General features: G+C 38.7%; 1 protein-coding gene across 5 annotated transcripts in view; it reads left to right on the forward strand.

Annotated features, from left to right (window-relative positions):
* GALNT13 (polypeptide N-acetylgalactosaminyltransferase 13) overlaps nucleotides 1-24,132 on the forward strand; it is a 325,828-nt gene that overhangs the window by 103,876 nt on the left and 197,820 nt on the right. For all 5 annotated transcript variants that reach the window (XM_065561738.1, XM_065561742.1, XM_065561740.1 and 2 more), the window contains exon 3: nucleotides 23,746-23,914. In XM_065561738.1, coding sequence (XP_065417810.1) covers nucleotides 23,746-23,914 — 169 coding nt within the window. The remainder of the gene's footprint in view (nucleotides 1-23,745; nucleotides 23,915-24,132) is intronic.

Genomic DNA, 24,132 nt, shown 5'->3' on the forward strand with positions numbered 1-24,132 from the left:
CTTAGTATAGCCTCTGTAGTCCACATCAACCATGATGTTGTCATTGAGGATTAGTATCCAGCTGCAGTTCCTGCTTTCCAATATTAGGTCCACCACCGCTTCAGTAACTCATCATGCCACAAAACTACTACTACTAACTTTGCCCCTACAATGGAGATACTGTGGAGTTGCAGAACCATGACACCATCACCATGAAGAGGGGAGCATTAGCTAAATATCAGGGAGGTGCACACTGGCACCAGACTTTGAGCACTGACTTCTGGTATCATGGGCTTACTATGATTCTAATTAGTAAATGTGCGCATCCAGCCGTATGAATGGTTAAGAATGGGCTAAGAAAAGTACGTTCTGTAGCACCTCTTGCTTCTGCTCCCGTGAAGAATCAACATGTACTCTCCATAGTGCATGCTGTCGATTGCAGCATATGTGTATAACTGTAATAAATCTGTGTCCTTATATAGGTACTTCTTAGCCCTCTGTCTACTGAGTTTGCTCATCTGATGACTTTTTTCTGAGTGCCAAAGTAGGGAGCAGTATGTAGCAGCTCAAGAAACTTTTCCTGATTCCTTCATTGTCAGATCTTTGTCACTATTCATTGCACTGAACTCACTTCTTTCAGTGTGGTCTATCTCTTTTCTCATTAAAGTTCACTGACACACAACTTTTACAAAGGTCCAAGGGGTAAGGGAGTTTACCACCTTGAAACTGTGCAGGCCACATCACTGTGAGAATGTCTTGTTCCCATTGAAATCAGTGGCAAAATGCCTGTTGACTTGAGTGTTGCATAAGCAAACCCATGAGGTATTGCCAGATGTGTTAGCTGGGAACCATCCTCCAGGCAAGCCTGACTGAAAGCTCATGAAAGTCAATGGCAACACACCTATTGATTTCAGGCTGTGGATCAGGATATCTGAGGATATTCTGGCTTGTTTCTACCCGCACAGCTGTCGTCAGCCAATTCATGGAGCACAGGGCAAGATTTTGGAACTGAATCCCAGAATCTGCTTTCTTTTCGGCTTCAGCATTGTCTGTGTATATATGGTTTAATGGTAACAATGCATTAATGTAATGCTTAATTGAACAGAGAAGCTCCATGCAGTTTGTTTTTGTAAGTTTTGTTTGCTATAGAAGAGAGAACTGCCAATTTCTATGTATTTGTTTCAATGTATTAAATCAATTTTTGCACACACAGGGGGTAGAATATGGGCAAAACTGTCTCTTGCCCTATGTACCCACATAGAATGGTAAGGGAATCCTGATTCCTATGTATGGGATAGGATCCGCTATGTTGCTATCCTGGGGAAGGACAGCAATCTCTTTGGAGCTAGTATTTCCATTGATATGCAAGTGGTGGATAGGGTTATGGAATATGCAATACCTTGATTCCATTCTCAGTGTGTGAGCCAATACTGCTGGGACGGCACTGCAGGGTATGTAATCTGCGACTGGTGTATTCCAGAAAAATTAAGCATAATTTTGCACCTTTTCCTTCTACATCAAAATATGAAATTTACAAAATAGAATGAAACTGCTTGGAACTTTGTAGCAACTTCCACCCTGGATGTAAGAGGCACTCTGGGTCATAACTGCATCCCTGATCTGCATCTGGAGCAGTGCAGTTTTGTGCCACCCCTTACTCAGGGCAGATGGTAATCTGATGATTTATCCCTGTATATTTAAACCTTCGTATTTAGCTGTATTTAATTCTGGGACTTGTTTTGGAAGCAGTAATACTGAAGCCTAAACCAGTTTTCATGCAATTCCTTTGAGAATGAGACAGGAAAGATTGATTTTTATGTCTCATATTAGTTTTGGAATAAAAAATAAATCCATGATAATTAGGAACTGCATAATGCATAAGCTGTGTCTAGAAAGATACAGTGCTTGTACTGATAGAGAGGCAACTGGGGAAATAGAAACGCAGAAAAGCTAGCAGTCAGTACTAAAATTTCTAGATATATATGCTCCACTACCTATTTAATTTATATACTTTACACATTTCAATTCTAGTCTATACTTATTATTTCCAAATTTATTTCAACATTTATTTTGAGAGTAGAAATGAAACTCTGTTTAACAAAGTGGAATGGTTTGCTGGTCAATGTGTCTTTTAAATGTTGGGGGAGAAGGAAGGGAGGATGTGAGTCCACCCTTCAATGTGCAATATACATAAGAGATTACAGAGCCAAATGCATCATGCACCTTAAACTACCCTGCCCTTTCCCCATAGACTGCATCCCAAAGGAGGAATTACTAACTTCCAAAGCAGTCTATTTTTTTTTTTAATTCCCAACCAGACAAATGTTTCCTCAATCTTCCCTGATATTTGGAAATTTTCCTTCAAATTACCCGGAGACACAGGGTGGGTGAAATTCAGCTTAGAAGACATGGTTTTAACTCTGGAAGTCCCTGGGTCAATTCCTTGTGTGTTGGCCAAAAAAGACACCCATCATATAAGTGGGGGTTTGTCTAGTGGGGTCTGTGGTTCTCAGATGCTCAGGACGTTTCCTCTCTCCAGAGGAAGTATGTAACCTGCTAGTTAGTGTGTATTATGCATCACCCTCTGTGCCTGATCCCCAAAAGGTACATCTAAAGTGACATTTAGTTCCAGTTCCTTGGTTCAGACCATAGTATTGGCTAAGATCGTGAGTATCACAATCTATAAATAGATCACATAAGGATGAAGTGATATTCCCAGCTCCTTCTCCTTTTGGAAAAGTCTTTTTTTGTTTGTTTTTAAGAATAGTACAACACTGATTTTAATGGTTTCTTCAGAGAACTAATTCTCAAACCTAAAAATCAAATTTGAGACTGACATTTCCCCCCCCCTCCTTTCTAATGTTTTTTTAACATTTTTGGATCCAAATGACCAATCCCACAATTCTACATAACTCACCTTTTTTTTTTTTTTAAAAGAATGTAGGGTACACAGTATTTCATATTTCTCTTATCAAAAAACAAACTCACCGTAATAAACATCAACAATTTAATATAATGGAAGAAACTCAGCCACTTACTGACTGTGGTAACTAAATGAGTTAACCTGTTGAAAGCAATAATATGGATGAATGTCAAATAGGACAGTGCTTCCATCCAAAAACAGCAATGTTGTTGTGTAGGCATTATAGAAGAGGTGGTGCTCAGTATGGAAGAAGAAAAACAGGAAAGTTAAACAGGAGATGCTGATGAATTGTGTTCCTTGGCTAGTTTATACGCTATTATTCAATTATCATTAAGTCTAAGATTTTGTCACACCTATTTTTAGTGAAAATCACGGACAGGTCATGGGCAATGAAGAAAAATTCATGGAAGCCTGTGACCTATCCATGACTTTTACTAAAAATATGCATGACAAAATAGGGAACTGCAGGGTCCCCACACCACTCCTGGGGCCTAGCTGGGAGCATCCCCACACCTGTGGCTCCCAGCTGTGGGGCACCCCTATTGCCCCTCCTGGAGCGCCCTGGCCACTTGGGGCGGCTCCCAGCCACCACGAGCAATGGGGGGACCCTGCAGCTCCCAGGCGCTGCAGGCTCAAGTCACAGAGGTCTCTGGAAGTCACAGAATCCGTGACCTCCATGACAAAATTGTAGCCCTAATTATTATTACCGTGTAATGGTTTGAAGATTTCCCAACAAACAAAATATCTCCTCACTGTCCAATGCATTCCTGCCAATTATTTACCCAAGAAGCTCTTGGTTCAGGTATTTGCCCTACTATCTTTTTGTATTTCATTGAGGAAAGAAACTTGAAATTGCCTTTGTGTAAGGTAGGCAGCCTGCCTCTTTAGCATTCATCCTTACATCCAGACTGAGGACTTGTTTGGTTGAAGGATTTCTAGGTTGAAGGACCTGTATTTTTTGGCTAGTGGTCTATATCCAGCAGTATGAAAGACCAAAAAGAATAGAGTTCTATTTCTTTCTGTGTAGCTGGCTATGATGCAATCAGATTTTTGTCAATAGAAATAACAAGGTAATTGGGCAGTAGGAAATACTGAAAAATACGGTATGTTCAAAAACCTGTAGTGTATGAGTTTACTAATAGCTCAGACTTGGATTTCATTAATATTTACTTACACCCAAGCTACAGTTATCGCAACTTAAATATGCACATGAAAGATCAAAATAAAAATAAATGTAAACATGTCAAATGTGTTACTGAGCTCTGGTATCATTTGAACATTCATATACTCACCTAAGTAATATTCCCTGTCTGAAGCATTTTTTGAATCATTAAATCCTATGTTTTGAAATCCACAGGCTACTGCCTCCCCCCACTCATTTCTCTTCTGCAGTCTACCAAAGATCTCAGCACTTGTAATAAGCCCTTGAGTGGGTTGTTTTCACTTCCAAAGGAAGCCTATCTGCTGTGACAGATGATGAAATATGTCTGCAGGCAGAGTGCTGGAAAAGTAGCATTTTTATTCTTTTGGGGCATGCTTCATGTCACTTTATTCCTGCATGCACCAAAAGGGTCATTGAAGGGATGAGCTGTTAATCTTGTGCTTGAAGGTAAGACGATTCTTGATAGACAAATTTTCTTGAGAAAGCATATTTGAAAAGTACTTGAAGCCTGCTTGAATATATTAAGAAGACTCGGTGCTATTTGTTAATTGCACTAATGAAATAAAATTAATCCTGTCATCATGAGATTCATAATTCTGCCTATTTCTGATGTAAAGTATATATGGTATGTATAATAAGATTTGCAAGATGTGGCAGGCTGCAGATATTTGTAGGTTGCCTTAGTGTCAAGATTGTGAAAGATACCAGTAATTCTAAAAATGTAGGGCCCTATCCCCAGATAGTGTAAGTTAGTGTTGCTCCATTGACTTTAGTGGACTTGCATTAATTTACACCAATTGAGGACATGGTCCATAGTCTCTTAGGGCTTGATCCAAATCTCACTGAAGTTTTTCCATTGACTTCAGCTCATTCCTTTAATCTTTCAGGATACCATAATGATAATAAAATAACAAACTAGGGAGCTGGAGGAAACCTCTTTGTTCATCTAGACCATCCCTCTGCCCAAGCTAGAATGTTCTATATCCTGCAGTATTTTTGCCAGTGGACAATTAAATTATTAAATTAAATTATTCTCTGTCTTCAGTCTAAATTCCCCTTTGTTGAATTTTGTCCCTTTTATTCTAATTACGACTCCTTGGCCCATCATTCAAATGCTTATACAGATTGGTTTTCATAGTCCCATGTTTCTTATTCCATGTTTGTTTATGGATGGTGCCCATGTTTTTCCATGGGTCTGGACCTGGGTGAATAATTCAAGAGTACTTCATTATATGCATTTTACCTCTTTCTGTTGGCAAACGTGTTTGTACACTTTTATGCAAACTTTCTTGCATTTACTCATAATTCTAAATTTTTTTGCAGAAATTTTGCAAATAATGGTGATGCATCTTGTTCAAGAGCTGTGTAATGAGCATTTGAGACTCAAAGTTTGAGTCACTAGGATGTTTGCAGAAAGTAGACATAAAATGGGGACACTAAAATATTTGTTTCAAACTAGTATTTGTAGATCGGGATGTTTGTTTTTGATTTGCAGTATGCACTCAGCTGTATGTGGGATCAAGGCACTTACATCCACATGCAGCCAGAGCTCCTACTGGTTTTGTTTATCATTTAACCAAGCCTTAATATGTATTTCTTCTCAATTTTACCCCGACAAGATCTAAATTTTTATTTATTTTTTGCTATTCTGTGAATTCTTCCAAACTGTCAATATCCTCATTGGGCTACTGTGGTGCCCAGAAATGTGTGACGGGGGCGAATGGTCCATGCTGTGCTTCCATGTATGTACCCCATTATTGCACGGACTTATTTTGCCAGTATAACCCATGATCCTTCTTAACATCTGTAACCAATGTGCACCTTCAACTCTGATTTATAGAGATCTTCTCTGAAACCTGACAAAACTACAGAAATTATTTCCGCCTGTAAGACGTACATTCACTGTATGGTATCTCAGGCTATTGAAGCACAAGTCATCTGGTTTTCTTTTCTGTGATATGATGTAGATAGCATCAAATCTCAAGACTCCATTAGATATCAGTCCTGTTCTTTGCTCTTTCTCTTTTGCAGCCAGTTAGCTCTGGATGAAGTCAAAGCCCTGGAAGTTTAAGCTTTGTAAATTTTTGAAATACTTTAGTCTCGCCAGCCTTTTGTGTGATTGTTATAGCTGAGTGAAGTTTTTTGTCATGTATCTAAAAACAAATCTCTATAAAATAACCTTATTTACACAGAATGATAAATTAAAACTAAAATACATTAATCGGGTTTGAGATTTGCTAAAGTGTCATTTGCTCAGATTGTCATTATTCACTCTTTGTGAATGCACCAACATGTATTTGGGGATGTGTCCTATGCACCTGTATCGTGAGCATTATAGGCCGTAGACTCAGTTTATTCAGTCGAGGAAGGGAGGGCAAAAATACTCCAGAAGTCCATGAAGTATGCAAAAATAGGGGATTTTTATTTGAAATCTCATAAGAGCAAATAAGTTTGGCATGAAAAAATTCAGCTCCCTTTTTTGATTTCAGCTAATCAGCCCTCTCCATCTTTCTCAACCGTTTCCTTAGAAGGTTCACATATGTAACAAAAAACAAATGATTTTAACTTTTTTTTTTATATAATTTATAGCAATTTGCCATTTTAGCTTCTGTGTGAGTTTAATTTCCACTTGTACAGAACAGATTTGAAAATCAGGACTAAATTTGCATTCAGTACTTCGTGGGGAATCTGATTTAGATTTTTTTTTTCCTGCTGCTACATTTCATCACTACTTTCCAAATCTCTTCTGCTCTAAACGCTATTGCTCTGTGCTAATGGCATGTGGCAGTACAGGTTGTTCTGTAGTTTTTGATGTCTTTCACACCCCGAACTGCCAGTTCATGGGCATTTTGACTGATCGTGTTAACTGCGGGGACAGCAAGACAGTACACTTCTATGATTGAAAGATTCTTATTTTCTTTAGATAAATTGACTGACTGTCTCAGAATAAATCACCAAACTTAAATTGAATCAAGGATTTAAATATCACCTTCAATGAGGTACTTAGCTTGGATCCAACTTTAAGCATATGAATAGTATGATTAAAATTAATGAAATTACTTGTGCTAAAAGTTAAGCACATAGTGAAGTATCTTGCTGAATCTGAGCCTAAAGTGCAATGTAAAACAATTATAAATAGTGTTTTGAATATGAGTGAGGCTAAAATCTTGAAACTTTTTATTTAAAAACTAATAGAAATATTGCAAATATTAGGCAAATGCTGAATATATGTTTTTAAAGTAACTTATTATTCCATTCACACAGGCCAATGATTGTATATTTTTCCTGCAATGCATGTTTTGATAAATTGTGCTTTCAGAGTTACATGTTCAAAAACTATGTTGCTACAAGTTTAAGCATGAGATTCAATTTTAACTACACAAGTCAGGTTAATATTTCCTTTCTACTGAATTATATTGCTTTTTAAAGAGAAGAAAAAAAGGGAGGGGGAATAAAGGAAATACTATAATGAACTGGCTATTGTGTAGGTATAGACCTCTGTCCTCTACTGGATGGAATCTCAAACACTCACCTGTTGTCTTAGGGCAGCCGTTTTCCTGTAATGCCACTACGGTAAGACTTTAATGGGGAGTTCATTGGATGTACTGAGATAGAAAAAATGTAATAAAATCTGATGATCCGTAATGAAATATGAAGATTAGTTCTCAGGGACACAAGCATAAAATACCTTCTCTGAAGCTGGCAGCATTATTAGAATGAAGCCTATGTCTTTAATCATAGTGCAGAAGCAGCTCAGGATTTATGGAAACATTTGCCTGAACGTCTAATGTTGTTCCCTCTAACTTCCTTTCTTTTGTGCCTATTTGGAAGATTTTACATGGAAACTCTCTGGTGTTACTTCTGTTCTGTTAACCTTTCTTGACTTAGATAACTCTTTGCTGATGGTATTAAAATTGGTTTAACAAAACGTCTTAAATGCCTAGTTTTTGGAGGGTCTTGGAAGCTCAGCACTCTCTAAAACCAGGCTCCTTTCAAGTGTGTCAAATAAAGCTGAGGCACCCAGAATCACTATGTAAATAGGTTTGTTTTGTATATGTGGCTTTTCTTTTAAGATTGTCTATTAGCATTTCCCTATTATCAAGAAGAATACTGTATACATAACACCATGAAATATTTTATTCAGCATTCAGCTTCAAGTTGCTTGTGCTTATATTAATTAGGATTCTGATAAAAGATTTTAGAAAACAATTTTTTCAACACAGGTACATGAGAAGCCACATGAAATATATTTTTGTTTCTGCCTCACATCCTCAATTTTTCTCTCCAAAATGGTTGTGGCATCTGAATATTTAATACTGCTATTAAAATTTTTTAAAATCAATAAGGGCAGTGAGAACAATGAAAACAGTGATTTATAAACATAGGAGTTGCTTAAAATAACAAGACTATAATGTGACTTTTAATAAAACACATACTTGTATTATGCGAATGGATTGGGGGCATTGACTATGCTTAGCTTCAAGTCAACTGTGGTTAAATGTTTAATAGGAACTAAAATTTGATGCAATCCAGGTTAGACCTGGGGAAAGTCTTATAGAATGTAGAGAAGTCTATATGTATGTCTCTACTACAATTAAAAACCCACAGCTGAGCTGTGCCAGCTGACTCAGGCTCGCAGGGATCAGGATAAGGGGCTGTTTAATTGTGGTGTAGATGTTTTGGGCTCATGCTGGGGCCTGGGCTGTAGGATGCTGCAAGGTGGGGGGGCCCCTGAAGTTGGGCTTCCGCCTGAACCCAAATGTCTACACCACAATTAAATAGTCCCTTATCACAAGCCCGAGTCAGCTGGCATGGCCCTGCCGTGAGTTTTTGATAGGGTATGTCTACACTGCAATGTTACATTCTTAAGCAATCCATGAGATGCACATTGTAAAGCGACTTTTGTTTAAGGTGTATGCATCAGGAAAGCAAGTTGTTTATGTTTAGGGTAGAAAGCCACACAGGGTAACATCTGACAAATCTTAGATGTTGTAAGTTGTGTGAGGGCACTGGCTTGTGAATCTGGAGCTGGACACTCCAATACTGTGGCAATGTATAGCTAGAAGCTAGTCTGCTGGTAGATCAACTTGGTGATCAAGAAAATTAATTTTTTTATGTTGGCTAGTGTAATTATGAATATTCTTATTCTTGAGTCCTATTAAGCCTTTGCCTCACTAATATTGTAGCAGTGAGTTCCACAGACTAACTGCTGTTAGAAATTACTGCCTTTCTTCAACTTTAGTTAGGTTGTCTAAATTGCATTGAATGTCTCCTCATATTATGAAGAATATATAGAAATTGACAATTGATTTTCTCTGTACTATTTTATATAACTGGTTCATGTTCCCTGTTAATATCTTTTCTAAACAAAATTGTCCTAATATTTCTCTTTCCTCATATGAAAGTCCTTTATACTGCTAATAATTTTTGTTCTTCAAGTATGTCAGTGCAGATCCCACTCTAGGTGGGTATGTGCCAACTGTGTGCAAGTTTGGAATGTTATAACAGTGTCCCTGGGGGTTATGACTGCACAAAGCACATCCTGGTGCCACCACTCAGAGCTTAAATGCTTGCTTCCATCATCCTGTCTCTACAGCTCAAGATTAGGGCTGGCAATTTTGGTTGGACGTATTCCTGGAGGCTTCATCACATGACATAATCTTTAATTAAAGGTTAATGTTTAATTCATAGAATATCAGGGTTGGCAAGAACCTCAGGAGGTCACCTTGTCTAACTCCCTGCTCAAAGCAGGACCAATCCCCAGACAGATTCTTGCCCCAGTTTCCTAAGTAGCCCTCTCAAGGATTGAACTCACAACCCTGGGTTTAGCAGACTAGTGCTCAAACCACTGTGCTATCCCTAAACCCATCGTTTTTGTTCTGGTTTATTTTTAGGGGGCTTCTGTGTTACTCTCATTTTTGAGCTTCAGTTTCATTCTGTAGTATTTTACATGAATATAATATCTATTTAAATGTAGTTTGTTTTTTGAACAGCGAGCATTGGGTCCTAATTTCAATCTGTAAAGGAAAACTGTAACTAATTTAAAGATTTAATAGGGACGTGATGGAAGCATCAAGATCCTTCCTTTCTCCCCCCTGCCTCCTCATCACCTGGGGTCCTTCTCCCACCCCCCTCCACCCTTCAGGATAGGGGGAAGTTTTCCTGTTGAAAAAATAACCCTGTAAACAGATGGTGGCTGTCAGATTCTGCCCTCCTAGGTATGCTATTGGCTGCTTGGGTGGGCAATGACAGAAATCTAACTTGTATCTCTAAGTAATTTATCCATATTGTATGGCGGAGACATCTTTTTTCATAATTTGCAAATGGTTTGATTCTTGTTTGCAGATTTGATTTACAGCAGAAATTATTCCCACCTCAAATTTAATTCAAACTGTATATTAAAGGATTGAGACAATGTTCTGAAGAAATAAGTACAGTTTATGGATTTTTCTTCCTACCATGTAATCCTGGCACAGCCACGCACTGGTGTGGCCGTAAGGAAAAATCACTTTGCCTTTCTCTGTTTCCGCACCCATACAGTGTCTATAATAGGCTGACATCTTACAGTGATGCTGTAAGCATTTATTACATAGGGGCAGATCCTCAGCTCATGTACGTCAGTATAGCTCTATGGAATCAATTCCCAGTTCACACCAGCTGAGGATCCTGACCTTGATGTCTGTACTGTGCTTTGAATATCCAAGTGCAATATAAATGCTAAATATCATGATAGTTTTAATGTAGTGATTTCTTTATGGATGTAAAAATTAGCTTCCTAATAGACTATAAATAAAATGATTGACAGATTGCGCAGTTTGCTCTCTTTACCCTGCTGTTTATAGTTGAGGGGGAAATGAGGGTGATTTCACACATTGCAGCCCAATTTGGCATGGTGCTCTAGATTCACTGATTTTCATCACATTTTCAGAGTTGAATAAGGAGGACTTCTCTCTCAGTATAAAACAGCTTGTACTTGTTCACAGCTGGAGGCCTTGCCCTCTGTCATTCCAAGACCAAAAGGTTCTTTTTCTAGGTCCCATTAAAGTGGCCATCTGTCCAGAATAGCTGACTATTAATTCACCACAGTTGCCTCAAATCCAGACAAGCTAAAGGGAATAGGAACTCTCATCCACCTATTCTACACACACAGGAACCCACAGACACCACTACATTAAGAGGATTCACTTCAGATCTTCACTTCTCTGGAAGAAGTAACTGGTTTTCTGGGCAGCTGGCTGTGACCTCTCTGAATCCTGATACCTCATTACAGGGATGAGGGATATTTTCCCCAATGTAGGTTGTGAAATGAAGTACTTTTGCTTTCAGAAGCTTTGTACGCAGTATCACCAAGGAACTGTGGGCCTGATCTAGTTATTTAAAGTCAATGGAAATTTTTTATTCATTAGCTTCAGTAAACTGTCTGGATCAGGTCCTTAGCATACAGTAGTTCTTGAAAATAAGAGAAGCACATTTATCCTACAGGTTTTAGTTAACTAAAATGGAAAGTGTAAAGGTAGTCAGATATTTTACAATAAAATTTAACAAATGCAAAACCTACTGTGGCTGTTGCCTGCAAACTGCAATTGCTTACCTATAGCATAGCTCTCCAGTGAATGAAACCATTTGAATGTGCCTTTTATAAATTTGACTTTGATTTTTAATGTACTTGTGAGAATTGGGTAAACAGCAGTTGTCACAAAGAATCCAAATTTATTTATTCTGGGCTTTAAACGTTCCTGATGGCTTTCTGAACTAAAAGCTTTGAGATGCTCTGAGATTATTCTGGAGACAGTTGATGTCCTTTATATACTGAATTCATAAACAAAAATCCAAGAGCTGAATTTCCAAAAATAGGATTTAACATCCTCAATAATAGGAACACTATAAGAGAAGTTTAAATTCTGTTTTACATAGGGCACAAATACAAGAGTCATATATTATGAAAATTGGTTCAGGGCACAGTTCAAGGCAGAGTACAAAGTGCATTACTAAAAATATAAAGACAAAGAAAAAAATGATAATGATTTGAAAATGGAGTTCCAGGGAACTCTAATAAAGGAAAAATGCAAGAGAAAAAAAAATTGTAAAATCAGGAGAAATGATATGCAAAGAAATAAAACAAATGAAGTGTTCTAAAAGGCAGCTACAGAAAAATAAGTACAGTTGTATTGCTTATCCTCTGAGAAACATTATTAGCTACTTTAGTGTAGACCCCCAACTTAATCTGTAGGAAATAAGTCTTGGTGAGTAAGTATATAATCCACTTTATATTCTGTGCTTTTGTGAAAAATCCCCTTTATAATATGGAGATTTAGGGTATGAAAATGTTCTGCAGTTTTTCATATGGATTTGAATGGTGGTACAGAAAGAGAAAGTACCAGTCTACAAAATCATAATACTGGTAAAATGGTGATGTATACTTTTGGTTTATAGTGGTTTTCAATTTGAAAAAAGGGGTGCGGGAGTGCTTGGTGCTTGATTAAAAAAACCAGTAAACTGTGATGGCTTGTGAAAGCTAAAGCTTAAAAATGCAAATGGGACTAGCACATCTATACCTCAACCAGTTTATTTACATTTTGACCTCATGCATACCCTGTAAGTGAAACATAGTTAGTGCATTTTTATTTTCAAATGGCCAAGTTAAATAATATATACAGCTCAAAATACTACAAAACATGTTAAAAATAATTAGTTGAATAATGGTAATGCAGTGGCCGTGTAAGCAAACACAGCAGTCATTATGTGAGCTGAACAATAGCTCACTCATCCTTGGATATTGGGACGTGTTTTATTGAAAGAACGCACATTGGCTAGAGTGCCAAGCTTATTCCCTGCTCTTTTCAACAAATATAATGGGATCTTTTACTCTCCTCTGTACAGCCACCAAAGTCCAGCTGGTTAAATAGCTTTTAAGAAGAACAGCACTTCTCACTAGATGAAACTTACCGCTTTGTGCGGTGTGCCTGTAAATAAGCTTTGTGAAAGGAATCTGTCCAAAGGTTGTGGGGATCCACAGTACAGCCAATGGCCCTTTTTCAGAGAAGCCCCTTAGCTGCCTTTACAGCTGGTACCCTAGTTTGGAATTGGGGTAGGGCCCCCTTCACATTCCCTGTGGAGGCGTTTTGACCTACAGGCCAACTTGACACACATCCGTCCCTGTGCTGGAATGTGTATAGCTTGTTTGGGAGTAGTCTAAGTGTACTCATGGAGCCCAGCTCTGCCATGTGTAGAAAAAATGGCGCCTCCTGGTATGCTGCTTCTGTAGGTGCTCCTGCTAAGCAGCAGAACCTCAGGACTTTCCCCAAGTTGGGTGATTTGAGATACCTATTTGACTTGGTGAACTTCACTGACTGCAGTACTGTGGGTGTGCTTCAGACTTAGGTGCCAGAGAATTGGTATTAGCCCAACTGCTAACATGGGATTTGAACTTTCTGCAGGGGAAAAAAAAATCATAGCCTCCCTATTAGGAGTATTTTCAGTATTGATCTTACATTAAGATTCAGTGAAGTACCAACAACACAATAGTGACTAAATATATTTATAATGGAAGTACAGGATAGTTGAGTGACGATAACCAGCATGTAATCATGGATTAATCATCTACCCACATAACATCAAATTACCCCCAGTGAATATTTTTTCCCCCATGTAATGAATTAAACTATTGTAAGCAGTGAGTAGAGTACAAGGTGGTGGTTTTGACAGGTATAGCCTGGGACCTCCTTGCCAAAAGCCCACACTTCTCCAGGCTGCCACAGTTGCAATCAGCAGAGGTACCCAAGTTGGAGTCCCTGTGGTAAAAGATAAATAGTAAGGACCCAAAGCTTTGGAACAGACTCTCCCCTTTGTCCAAAATAGCCCCAGTCTATTGACCTTCAGAGCATACTGCAAAGACCATTGTATTTCCTCACAGCTACAGAAAACAAAAGACTCTAATGGGAGATATTAAAGATTTTAAATTGCGGTTTTGCTATTGGTGTTTCTGTTGGTGTTTTTTTAGATGGCCGAAGAGGAGGTCTAAGAACATTTGGAGCCAGGGATAGGCACTCCATTTTTAATGGATGTGTATAAATCAAAATATCTGATTTCTTAAGAAGTATTAACAAGTAAAGTAAATACAGGCACCATCATTTAGGATTTCATGATTCTTCAATCTTTTTTTTTTCTAGGTACATCTGATACACATACTAATATCCATCACATGGTTAACCATGCACTTCCTGACAACCTATCTGCCCTTTCTTTACACCATATCTTGCCAACTTCACATACTTTCTTGGTTTGCCTAGCTTTGCATCCTCTTGTTAGCAGTTACAAGTCTTCTCACTGCACACAGTTATAATCCACATAAAGGTCAACAGAAAACGTTTACACTTTCTTTTTAAAACCCTCATAGGTAGATTAGGATCACTTGACAGGTAAGGGTCCCTGGGTTTATAGTTTTTTTTTTTTGGTGGAAAAAATAAATGTTAATATAAAAATGTGTTATTCATATTATGCACATAAATCACAGAAGCATTTTGTGAATTTCATTACACTCCAATATTCATTTCAGTTTCTTCAAGGAATCTTTATTGCAGTGTGTGGCAGGGGAAGCCCTAATCAGCTCCTGCCATTCCAGCCCCAATCAGGGGAAATGGATTGGGGCTGGGCAACTAACTAGGACTGGCCTGGAACTGGCCCCACCTGCCAGCCTCATTAAAGGGCTAAATGCTTGGGAGGAAGTGAATCTGGGGGGTGGATGCAAAGACTAGGAGGGGAGAGTAGGCTCAGGAGGCTGCTACCCTGTTGCCACTGAGGCCTGTGCTAGGCCAAACCTGTAAATAACTTGTAAATAGTTGGTGCTTGGTGATGGGGAACAGACACAGGAATAAAAAGCACAGGTGTTGCACCAGCTTGGAGTGGTCCTGACTCATTGGGGAATGGGGGCCAGGAGGCTGAACCTAGCAGGGTGCGGTGAGCACCCCATTACACAGTACCAACATGCCCTTTTTGATGTAGATACTGTGTAGTAGATGTTTTGCTGTGCAGAAGCTGTATACATTGTGTGATCATTAAAGAAAATATTTTTCCACACTAGTGGTGAAATTCTGTGGGAAAGAATATGCTGCCATTTTACCTTTAGGGTGGAAAATGTCTGATCTAAATCTTATGATTTTTAGAAGTGTTGATAACCCAGAGGTCCTGTTGACTTCAGTTCAACTTCTGGGTGACACTTCTAAAAATCATGCCCTTCCTTCTGCAAACTCTCAGAAATATAGGCCATATGTTTTTCATGACTGTGTTGTAGCAAATCAAAGGCTAGGAACTTAACAGTTGTTATGCTGCACACCGTTGCCACTCGGGCCTCAGAATGACAGTGGGGATAGTATGTAGTGTTGTAGCCGTGTTGGTCCCAGTTTAAAGAGACAAGGTGGGTGAGGTAGTATCTTCTATTGGACCAACTTCTGTTGGTATGAGAGAGAGAAGCATTTGAGCTTACATAGACCTCTGAAGAAGGTCACAGCTAAATAAAGGGTGGACCAGATTGTTTAGCAGAAATAGTTAACACATTTCAAGGGACCATTCAAGGTGAAGCAGTCCATTAACATTCCTCCAGTCATGGTGGAGGGGGAGCAGTAGATGGGGAGTTGGGGGACATTAGTATAGATTATAATAAGCCATAAACCAGTGTGTCTATTTAGTCCACGATTTTTAGAGTGTAGCAAAGTTATGAATTTAAACTCCCAGGCTCATCTTTTGAAAGTTTTGTGCAGGTTTTCCTTTGAGGAAGAGGACTGAAAGGTCAGATATAGAATGATGGCTTTGTGAAAAGTGTTCCACTACATCACCTGTGGATGAGATGGTTGTCTGTCACTTTTCTGTGAGTTCATTCAAGAACATAGTAATTGTCTCATAGCAACTACATTGGTGAAATTGGGGCATTTAGTGCACCAGATGAGGTCACCACATGTTGTGATAGGCATGTGTTGGACCCATGGATCTTGAAAGGTGTGTTGTGGGGGGTGCTGATCATTGTAGCAGTGGAGATATGTCTGCAGAACTTGCATCTGTTCTGGCAGCGTCTGGTGCCACTTTGAGTTGGTGTCCGGGTCTGAGGGGAGCTTGCGTCTGATGATTGGTGTGGTGTTTGAAGGTCAGAAGAGGGGGTTCAGGAAAGATTTCTTTCAGGATGTTTTTAAGGGAGGGACACTGGAGGACTAGGGAAAGGGAAATTAGGAGAACATTAAAGAGTAAACTAAATCGTGTTAATAACTAAATCATTTGAATAGTTTGGGAATAAGGCAAATGGGCTTAATGGTTCATTGCCAATCAACTATGCATGACATTTGAGTTTACTAGTAACTCAAACTTTTGCTATCTGGACTTATGAAGTTCAAATATATTCAAAAGTTACAAGCTTGGTCTCTGGGGCGCAGTTGATGATCTATCTGCTCTAATAGTGCCCCTCACCCGACTGATAAACGATGTTGCCTTACTCTGGGAGGAGTCTTCTCACCCATTCTGCTTGCTGATAGAAATTGTTCTACGATATTGATTGTCTAGCAGAAGATGCCATCTTGAGGACTACAGTTCATGTCTACTGGATTTGATACAGTCAGGGATTATTTCTTACAGACACTCTGGGCACAATCCATTTGCTCAAACATGAGAGAGAAGATAGGATCCATTTTGGAGCCATAATAAAAATAGATTTTTCCTATGTTACAAATGCATCTGATTTAGACTATATATCCAACTTTATTTTAAAAAGTTCTAATGAATGGTGGTTTGTTGAAATACATTTTATATCTTACATAAAGATTGAACATGGGCTGGCTTTGTTGCATTTTAACCACAATAGAGCTATAATTCTGCATGGCAAGAATGTGTTATCTAAGGATGAAATTTAATCTATTTTAGTTACAGTCACAGCATGAGTACAGACTCTGTAGGAAGTTATTTAGCTTTGTAGACCAAAAGCTACAACATAGCAAAATCTCCTTTTGAAGTTTTACCCCGATGCACTTCAGTGAATAACTGTAGAGCAACAACAGATTGTGGTGGTTCTCCAGCTTGAAGAGTGTATAGTTCAAGCTTTCAAGAATGAATCTGTGCCTTATTTGTGCAAGCCTGTTCTGTGCCTTATTTGTTAATTGATAATGTTCACAATGGCAACCAGAAAACATTGTTCAGTAGCTATTGCCATGAAATTCCTGGATCCGTCTGCTGATGCTGCTTGGGGGAAGCTGTTTTGTATTGCTGGACCCTACCTGTTAGCACAAATTGCTGTTAAGTCTGAATTATCAAGTCACTATCTCAGGGATTTCCACTACTTGTTAGTTTAAATACTAAGTATTACTCTTCCTGTTAGAGCCTGGTGCTATGAAGTAAAACACCCTGTCACAGCAAATAATGGAACAGATCCCACAGATTGTATTTAACTACATTTTAATAGGAGGTGAGCTTCTGCAAGGATAGGTATCAGGTCACTGCCAGTGACTATATCAATGATAGGGCTGATCAAAAGTTTATCAACTGGTTTGAGCTAAAGAAAAATTTTCATTAAATTTCTGCTTTCTGCAGAATTCTTGTCAAAAAAAGCAACCTGAAGACCAAATACCTCTCAAGTGAAATATTTCACTTGAAAACCAAAATATTTTGATTCAGACTTGCTGCCACAGTGCCTAATGGGAACTGTAGTTTGGTTGTCTTGCATGAGCATGGCTCCTCAATTGGAATTCATTTCTCATGCTGTGCCATGGGACTCCCATAATGTACCATCCTCCTATCAAAAATGGAGACTATGGGACTTCATGGGAGGTGCAGTTCAACCAGTGGCATAAGGCACTACAGCTCCCATGAAATACTGCAGCAATATTTCCAAATTGAAATGTTTTGGATTTCAGCCAAAGTGTACATGTGTGTTTTTGTTTTGGGTTTTTAAACCCAAAAGTTTAAATTTCCAGCCAGGGGGGAAGAGGAAAGTGGGAAACCTCTGACCAGCTATAGTTTATGGATGATGTAACTTTACTGTGTTAATCATGGATTTATGATGATGATTTAGTTGGTGTTGGTCCTGCTTTGAGCAGGGAGTTGGACTAGATGACCTCCTGAGGTCTCTTCCAATCCTAATATTCTATGATGCTATGTCCACTGGTGTTCCTACAAGCCTGAGCAGACTCAGTCTGATTTGGGTGCCTGTTCAGTTTATCATGTACTCTCTCTCCAACAAAGCTGCTTCCTCAGTGTTCACTGAACATTAGTTATGAAGCTGATCACATCTCCAGCAAGGAAACACTGTATAGTTCATATAGTACAGTACCTAATCTACTGACTGGAACAGCCATGTCAACTAGGTACAGGTCCTAAACTGAAAGGCTTCTCTGCCAGGTAGATTGCATATTTCACTCCAAAGCATAATTGAATTAGTTGGGGTTGGTCCTGCTTTGAGCAGGGGGTTGGACTACATGACCTCCTGAGCTCTCTTCCAACCCTAATCTTCTATGAGTCTAAGAATGAGTATCTGCTGAGAACTACAAACCTTTGTTGAAGTGTTAGCATCATTTCTTCCTGGCCTATTTAGAAGTATTGTGGACCAATATAGGTCCATTTCTTAGTTTTATTTTAATTTTTCATGGGGTGGAGGCAGAAAACATGGGTGCCTCTTTCCTGGCCTGACTGCCTTGCAGAAGGGGATAGGGACAAACTTCCTCCCTAAAAAGCAACAGAGGGTCCTGTGGCACCTTTAAGACTAACAGAAGTATTGGGAGCATAAGCTTTCGTGGGTAAGAACCTCACTTCTTCAGATGCAAGTAGCACTACTTTCTTACCCACGAAAGCTTATGCTCCCAATACTTCTGTTAGTCTTAAAGGTGCCACAGAACCCTCTGTTGCTTTTTACAGATTCAGACTAACACGGCTACCCCTCTGATACTTCCTCCCGAGTTTCACCACACTTGTAAGGAAGACTCTCTGCTATAGAGAGGAAGGAGACCACAGGCATGTGGAAACCAGCTATCTGGCTGGGTATATGCCCTACCCACCTCTCTTGTGGCAAAGGGATATGAACACTTTGAAGACTTGCAACAACATATTCACTCTGTCATTTCCCAAGATAGCCCTACTCAGACTGGGGGATTCATCCTCTCCTCCTTTCCGTTTATGCTACAGTTGTGGGGATAAGGCAGTTTATCTTGCTTCTTCCTTTGCCCTGAATGTTTTCCTCCCTTGGTTTCTTAAGTCTTGCTGCATTCTATGGCCAGTTTCATGCTGCTGTGTAGAGCAGGGGTTCTCGAACTTCATTGTACGGCAACCCCCTTCTGACAACAAAAATTACTACACAATCCCAGGAGGAGCAATCAAAGCCTCAGCCCCACTGCTCCAGATGGGGGGAGAGGGGGAGGACAAGGCCAAATCCCAAGCCCCACTGCCCAGGGTGGGGTGGGGTGGGGTTGGCAAAAGCTAGGGCTTCAGCTCTGGGAGGTGGTGCTCAGGGTTTGGCCCTGGACCCTAGCAAGTTTGACAGCCCTGGCAACCCCATTAAAACAAGGTCCCGACCCATAGTTTGAGAACCATTGGTCTAGAGAAAGGCCTATACTCTCTGACATCTTCAGCAAACAGGTGACAGAACTTATTCCAGTAAGAAGGGTGGGAGGAAGAGATTCTGAGGCTGTGTGTAAAAACTGTACCCTATTACAATTCTTAAATACATGATTAGATTTTAAGTGTCTGGCCCTCTTTTTTTTCTCCAAAAAGTGAGGGCCAAGGATACAACAGTGCTTCAACATTAGTGGCTACCATCATAAATATTTTACATGCTTTTTATAATGCAGTGGGATGTTTAAAGCACGATGAAAAGTTAACAATAAATAATGTGGCTGCTGGTGGGGTGAGATTGCCAAATGCTGTTCAGGGAGAACTAAAAGAGCAGAACAATATACATGATGACTACACTCTCTCTTGTGGGCTAGGTGTATTTTTCAAGGTAAAACCCGATGATTAGGAAGAATATAGAACACTACAATTTCTTATCATTCCTTCCCCAGAGTCAGATCCAAAGAACCAGCAACTGCCCAGACTCAGAAAAAACATTTTATAAAATGTCAAATGAGCATTTCTGGTGCATAGTGTATTTAGCTCTAGGGAGGATGCTGCTGACCCTGATGCACGTTAAACAGTGAGTCTGTCATATACACATAGGAACAGGAAGCTTTATGGAGCAGACCTAAAATTTCAGAATCACCACTTGCAGTTCTAAAGTGGCCCCAGTTTTAAGGATCCCTCTGATTTCATTTTAGGCCCAGTCACAGTGAAACCTAATGTAATTCTTCCTCTTGGAATGTATAAATGTGCTGATATTGATCAAAATAGCCATAGATGGATTCTTTAAAATGAGTTGTACTATATTCTTTTCAGCTTATGCTCTAATAAATTTGTTAGTCTCTAAGGTGCCACAAGTACTCCTGTTCTTCTTTTTACTATATTCTTTGTTCAATTAAAGTGTAAACTAGAACTGGGGAGACAAGATTTCTGTGGTGTGGTCAAATGCTATGTACATTATCTGTAGTCCATAATAAATATAAAAAAGCCAAACTTCTAAGCTCATTTCTATTAAATTCATCTAATAAGGACTAATGTCTAATTTGTTTAGTTAACCCATCGTTCTCTAGTCTGCTCAGAAGTCCTTTGTCTCCTGTGGAACAATCATGATTTGGAAAGGCTTTTACAGGTGTTCGTTTTCTTTGTTGCAAGCATAAGCAATTTTAATGAATAATTGGCTACAGAGGCTCTGATAAGTAACAGCCCCCCTCCAGGCATTTATGCTCTGAATTTTTTTTTTTCCAAAACCAATCCAGTTCATTCCGATGCTAAGGAACTGAAAACATGAACAGACAAACAGAAATGGGAACCTTTTGAAAAGTAATCCACTGTATTCTCTGAAAAATATTGGGAGATCCATGTGGATATTGGAATACTGCAAATACTGCACAGCCTGCCAAGGAGGAAGTCATGATTCATGAACTTAATTGGCAAGCTAAGCATGAAGATAGTTTGGTTGTATGTATTGGCACACAATATTTCTAAAAACCCCTATTAAATTCTGTGAGACTTTTTTCCATGTGGGCACAGTCCTATGCAAAATGGGAATGGTTAAACATCCTATAGTAAGGATATTATCACTAAATTGTATAGACTTCTAAATTATTTCTGTAGTTCCTATAAAAAGATTTAACTCCTTTAACCATTCCTGCAATTGTGGGCTCCTACCCCCATAACACGTGACATATACCAAATATCTCTTTTTAAAAGCATTTATCTACACCAGTTTGTGATGACTTGCATAACTCATTTGTGGCTTTGCCAGTTATGAGAAATGCAGCCATGCCAAACTCATTCTGATTATATCTTTATAGCAGATCACACTCTCATATATTCCATTTTTCTCTTGGTAGACTTCCTTATGGTTCAGGGAATAAGCTAAGTTGGACGGATCTTTAAAGATTTTGCTTTTATTGATTTGTGTCAGATTTTAAATGGCATGGTATAAATGCTGTTTTTTATGCTCATTTACCTACACTTAGTTGTTAGCAGGCAGTGTTAATGCTTCCTAGTTCCATTTTTATTACATTCATATTTTTTCAAGCCAAGTATGGATGGAAATGAACAGGAAACTGAGGATCAATATTGTATTATAAATTTCTGCAATTTAATGTGGAAAACTGGGTTGTTGTGTGTTTCCCCCCCTACCCCCAGGATCAGAAGCTAATTGGTTAGTACAATTATATCCTTCAAAAAACTTTGAGTGAGTTCATTGTGGTCGATTGGTTTTGTAATGGTTTGCAGGACTGTGTTCTGTCACAATTAATACAGTTAAAGAGTGTACTTTTTTCTATTATTATGGTTTAAATATTTCACATGGGAGTGTGGGGTTCTCACAGATAATTCTCAGGTTAATGCTGTCAGTGGACAAGCACATAGATCATGCTGCCCAATTTGGGTTCAATAAGTGGGACATCCTTTAGGATATCCCATTAAGCAGCCTATTTCATAGGAATGCTGTGAAGACATTCCTGGGATGAAATCCTGATCCCATGAGAGTTTCTTGGGAGTCTTGCTATTGACTTCATTAGGGCTATGATTTCACCTCCGGCGAGTGAGACCTGGCTCCTGCCCCTCCCAGAAGTGACATCAGTGCTTCAGAGAAGGGTTCCTCTTTCCTTTGCTTTTGGTACGGTTTCCTGAGATCCGGCTTTTTTGGGGTTGTTGATCAAAGCGGCTTCTTGCTTAAAGCGGCTTCTTGCTTGTTTTCTCCCCCTCCCCCTCTCAAGCAAGCTGGACAACTGTGCCCCTTGCGCACACCACCTCCACTTAAAGGTGAGGTCAATCTCAGGTTTAGGAAACCATTTTTAATAAAAATATGGCTTGGTTTCAGATTTTAAACAGTAACTGAAGTTTTTGTTTGTTTTGTTTCTTTTATTCTGGGAAATGGGTTCTGAGGTTGTGTGACAATGTCTGGGCAAATTATGTCACACTAATATCTCTGGGTATTTTCTGATTAACTTTAAGAACTGACACAAACTCTTCCTTCACCAAACCTTCAAAACAAACCAATCCATTCCTGCAATCAAATGCCTATGCAGATTTGATTGTAGGATCAGGGCCACCGTGGCAATGTTTTTATTTGATTATCCATGTCGTCGTTGTCATCAGATTAATCTTGACACTGAAGATCTAGCAATTTTATTATGCTGATTGTTTTTAAAAGAATGCTCTTGTCTTGTGGATTGATTTAACATGCAAATAATTAGTAATAATAGTTTTCTTGGAGATTTATTTTTTCATTTAAATACACATTGAAGGTACATAGTGAAATTGATTGTACTTATTACATTGTTTTTCAGCAGGATGTTCCTTGCCACTCTTTTGTCTTGTATAATATGATGATGTAATTATATCTCAAGTTCAATATACTTTTTATTTTGATACTGAGAAACTTAGAAAATGAATGCAGCACATTTTAACCTATGTCTTATGTACAAATACCTCTCATCAAATATATTATAAATATATAAAACATGTATTCTAAGACTGTACCGTACTGTAGCATAATTCACATTGGGATAATGTAGATATACAATCTTCTCGCTTTGGGATTAGTTTCTTTATGGCTAGAATATTTAGTAGCATGTGCATAGCAGTCAAAGGTGATTTTCAAAAGGTTAGGAGTTTGGATTCAATTTTCATAAGCATCCGATAAGTTGGATCCTTTATATAAATCTCTTCAAATCTCTTGTATCTGCAAAATTTCACTGGGAATATGATATTGTGACACATAATTGTTGTTGCTCACTCTGTGTGTGTGTGTGTGTGTGTGTATATGTGTGTATATATATATATATATGTGTGTATGTATGTATATATATATAAAAATATGATTCATTACTATTATATGTGGTCACTGCCAGAAATCAGAAGTTGGTGGAAAAATGTATTTGAAAATTCTAAACTTTAGGGAAACAAAAAAAAGTCTTGATTCAAGTTCAGGTCCAGATATGGGTGAAATCTCAGGCTGGAGTGCAGACTTCTTATTTTTCTCTAAATTACCCCATGTTGATAGATGACATAAGTCTCCTATTAATGCAGAATGAAACCAATACACAAATATTAAAAGTGGGTATTTTGTTATCTTGTGTTACAGCTGTTATTTCAAGAAACCAAGAAGGACCTGGAGAAATGGGAAAGGCTGTGCTCATTCCCAAAGATGACCAGGAGAAAATGAAAGAGCTGTTTAAAATCAACCAATTTAACCTTATGGCCAGTGACTTGATTGCACTTAACAGAAGTTTGCCAGATGTAAGATTAGAAGGGTGAGTTTGTAATGCACTGTGTAATTTTCAACACATATGGCTCAAAAATCACACTGAGCCATATTTTACCAATATATATTTGCCTGGGATTCCTAATTGATTTCAGGGCATGATAGGGCTTGATATTTGATAGTATAATACTTGATTATTTTCAGTGGTTGGTTGAAGAAGCTGTTTGAAAACATAATGATTTATCTTTTGTATTCCCGTACTTACAA

This window comes from Chrysemys picta, chromosome 11 (assembly GCF_011386835.1).
Source record: "Chrysemys picta bellii isolate R12L10 chromosome 11, ASM1138683v2, whole genome shotgun sequence".
Taxonomy (NCBI): Eukaryota; Metazoa; Chordata; order Testudines; family Emydidae; genus Chrysemys; species Chrysemys picta.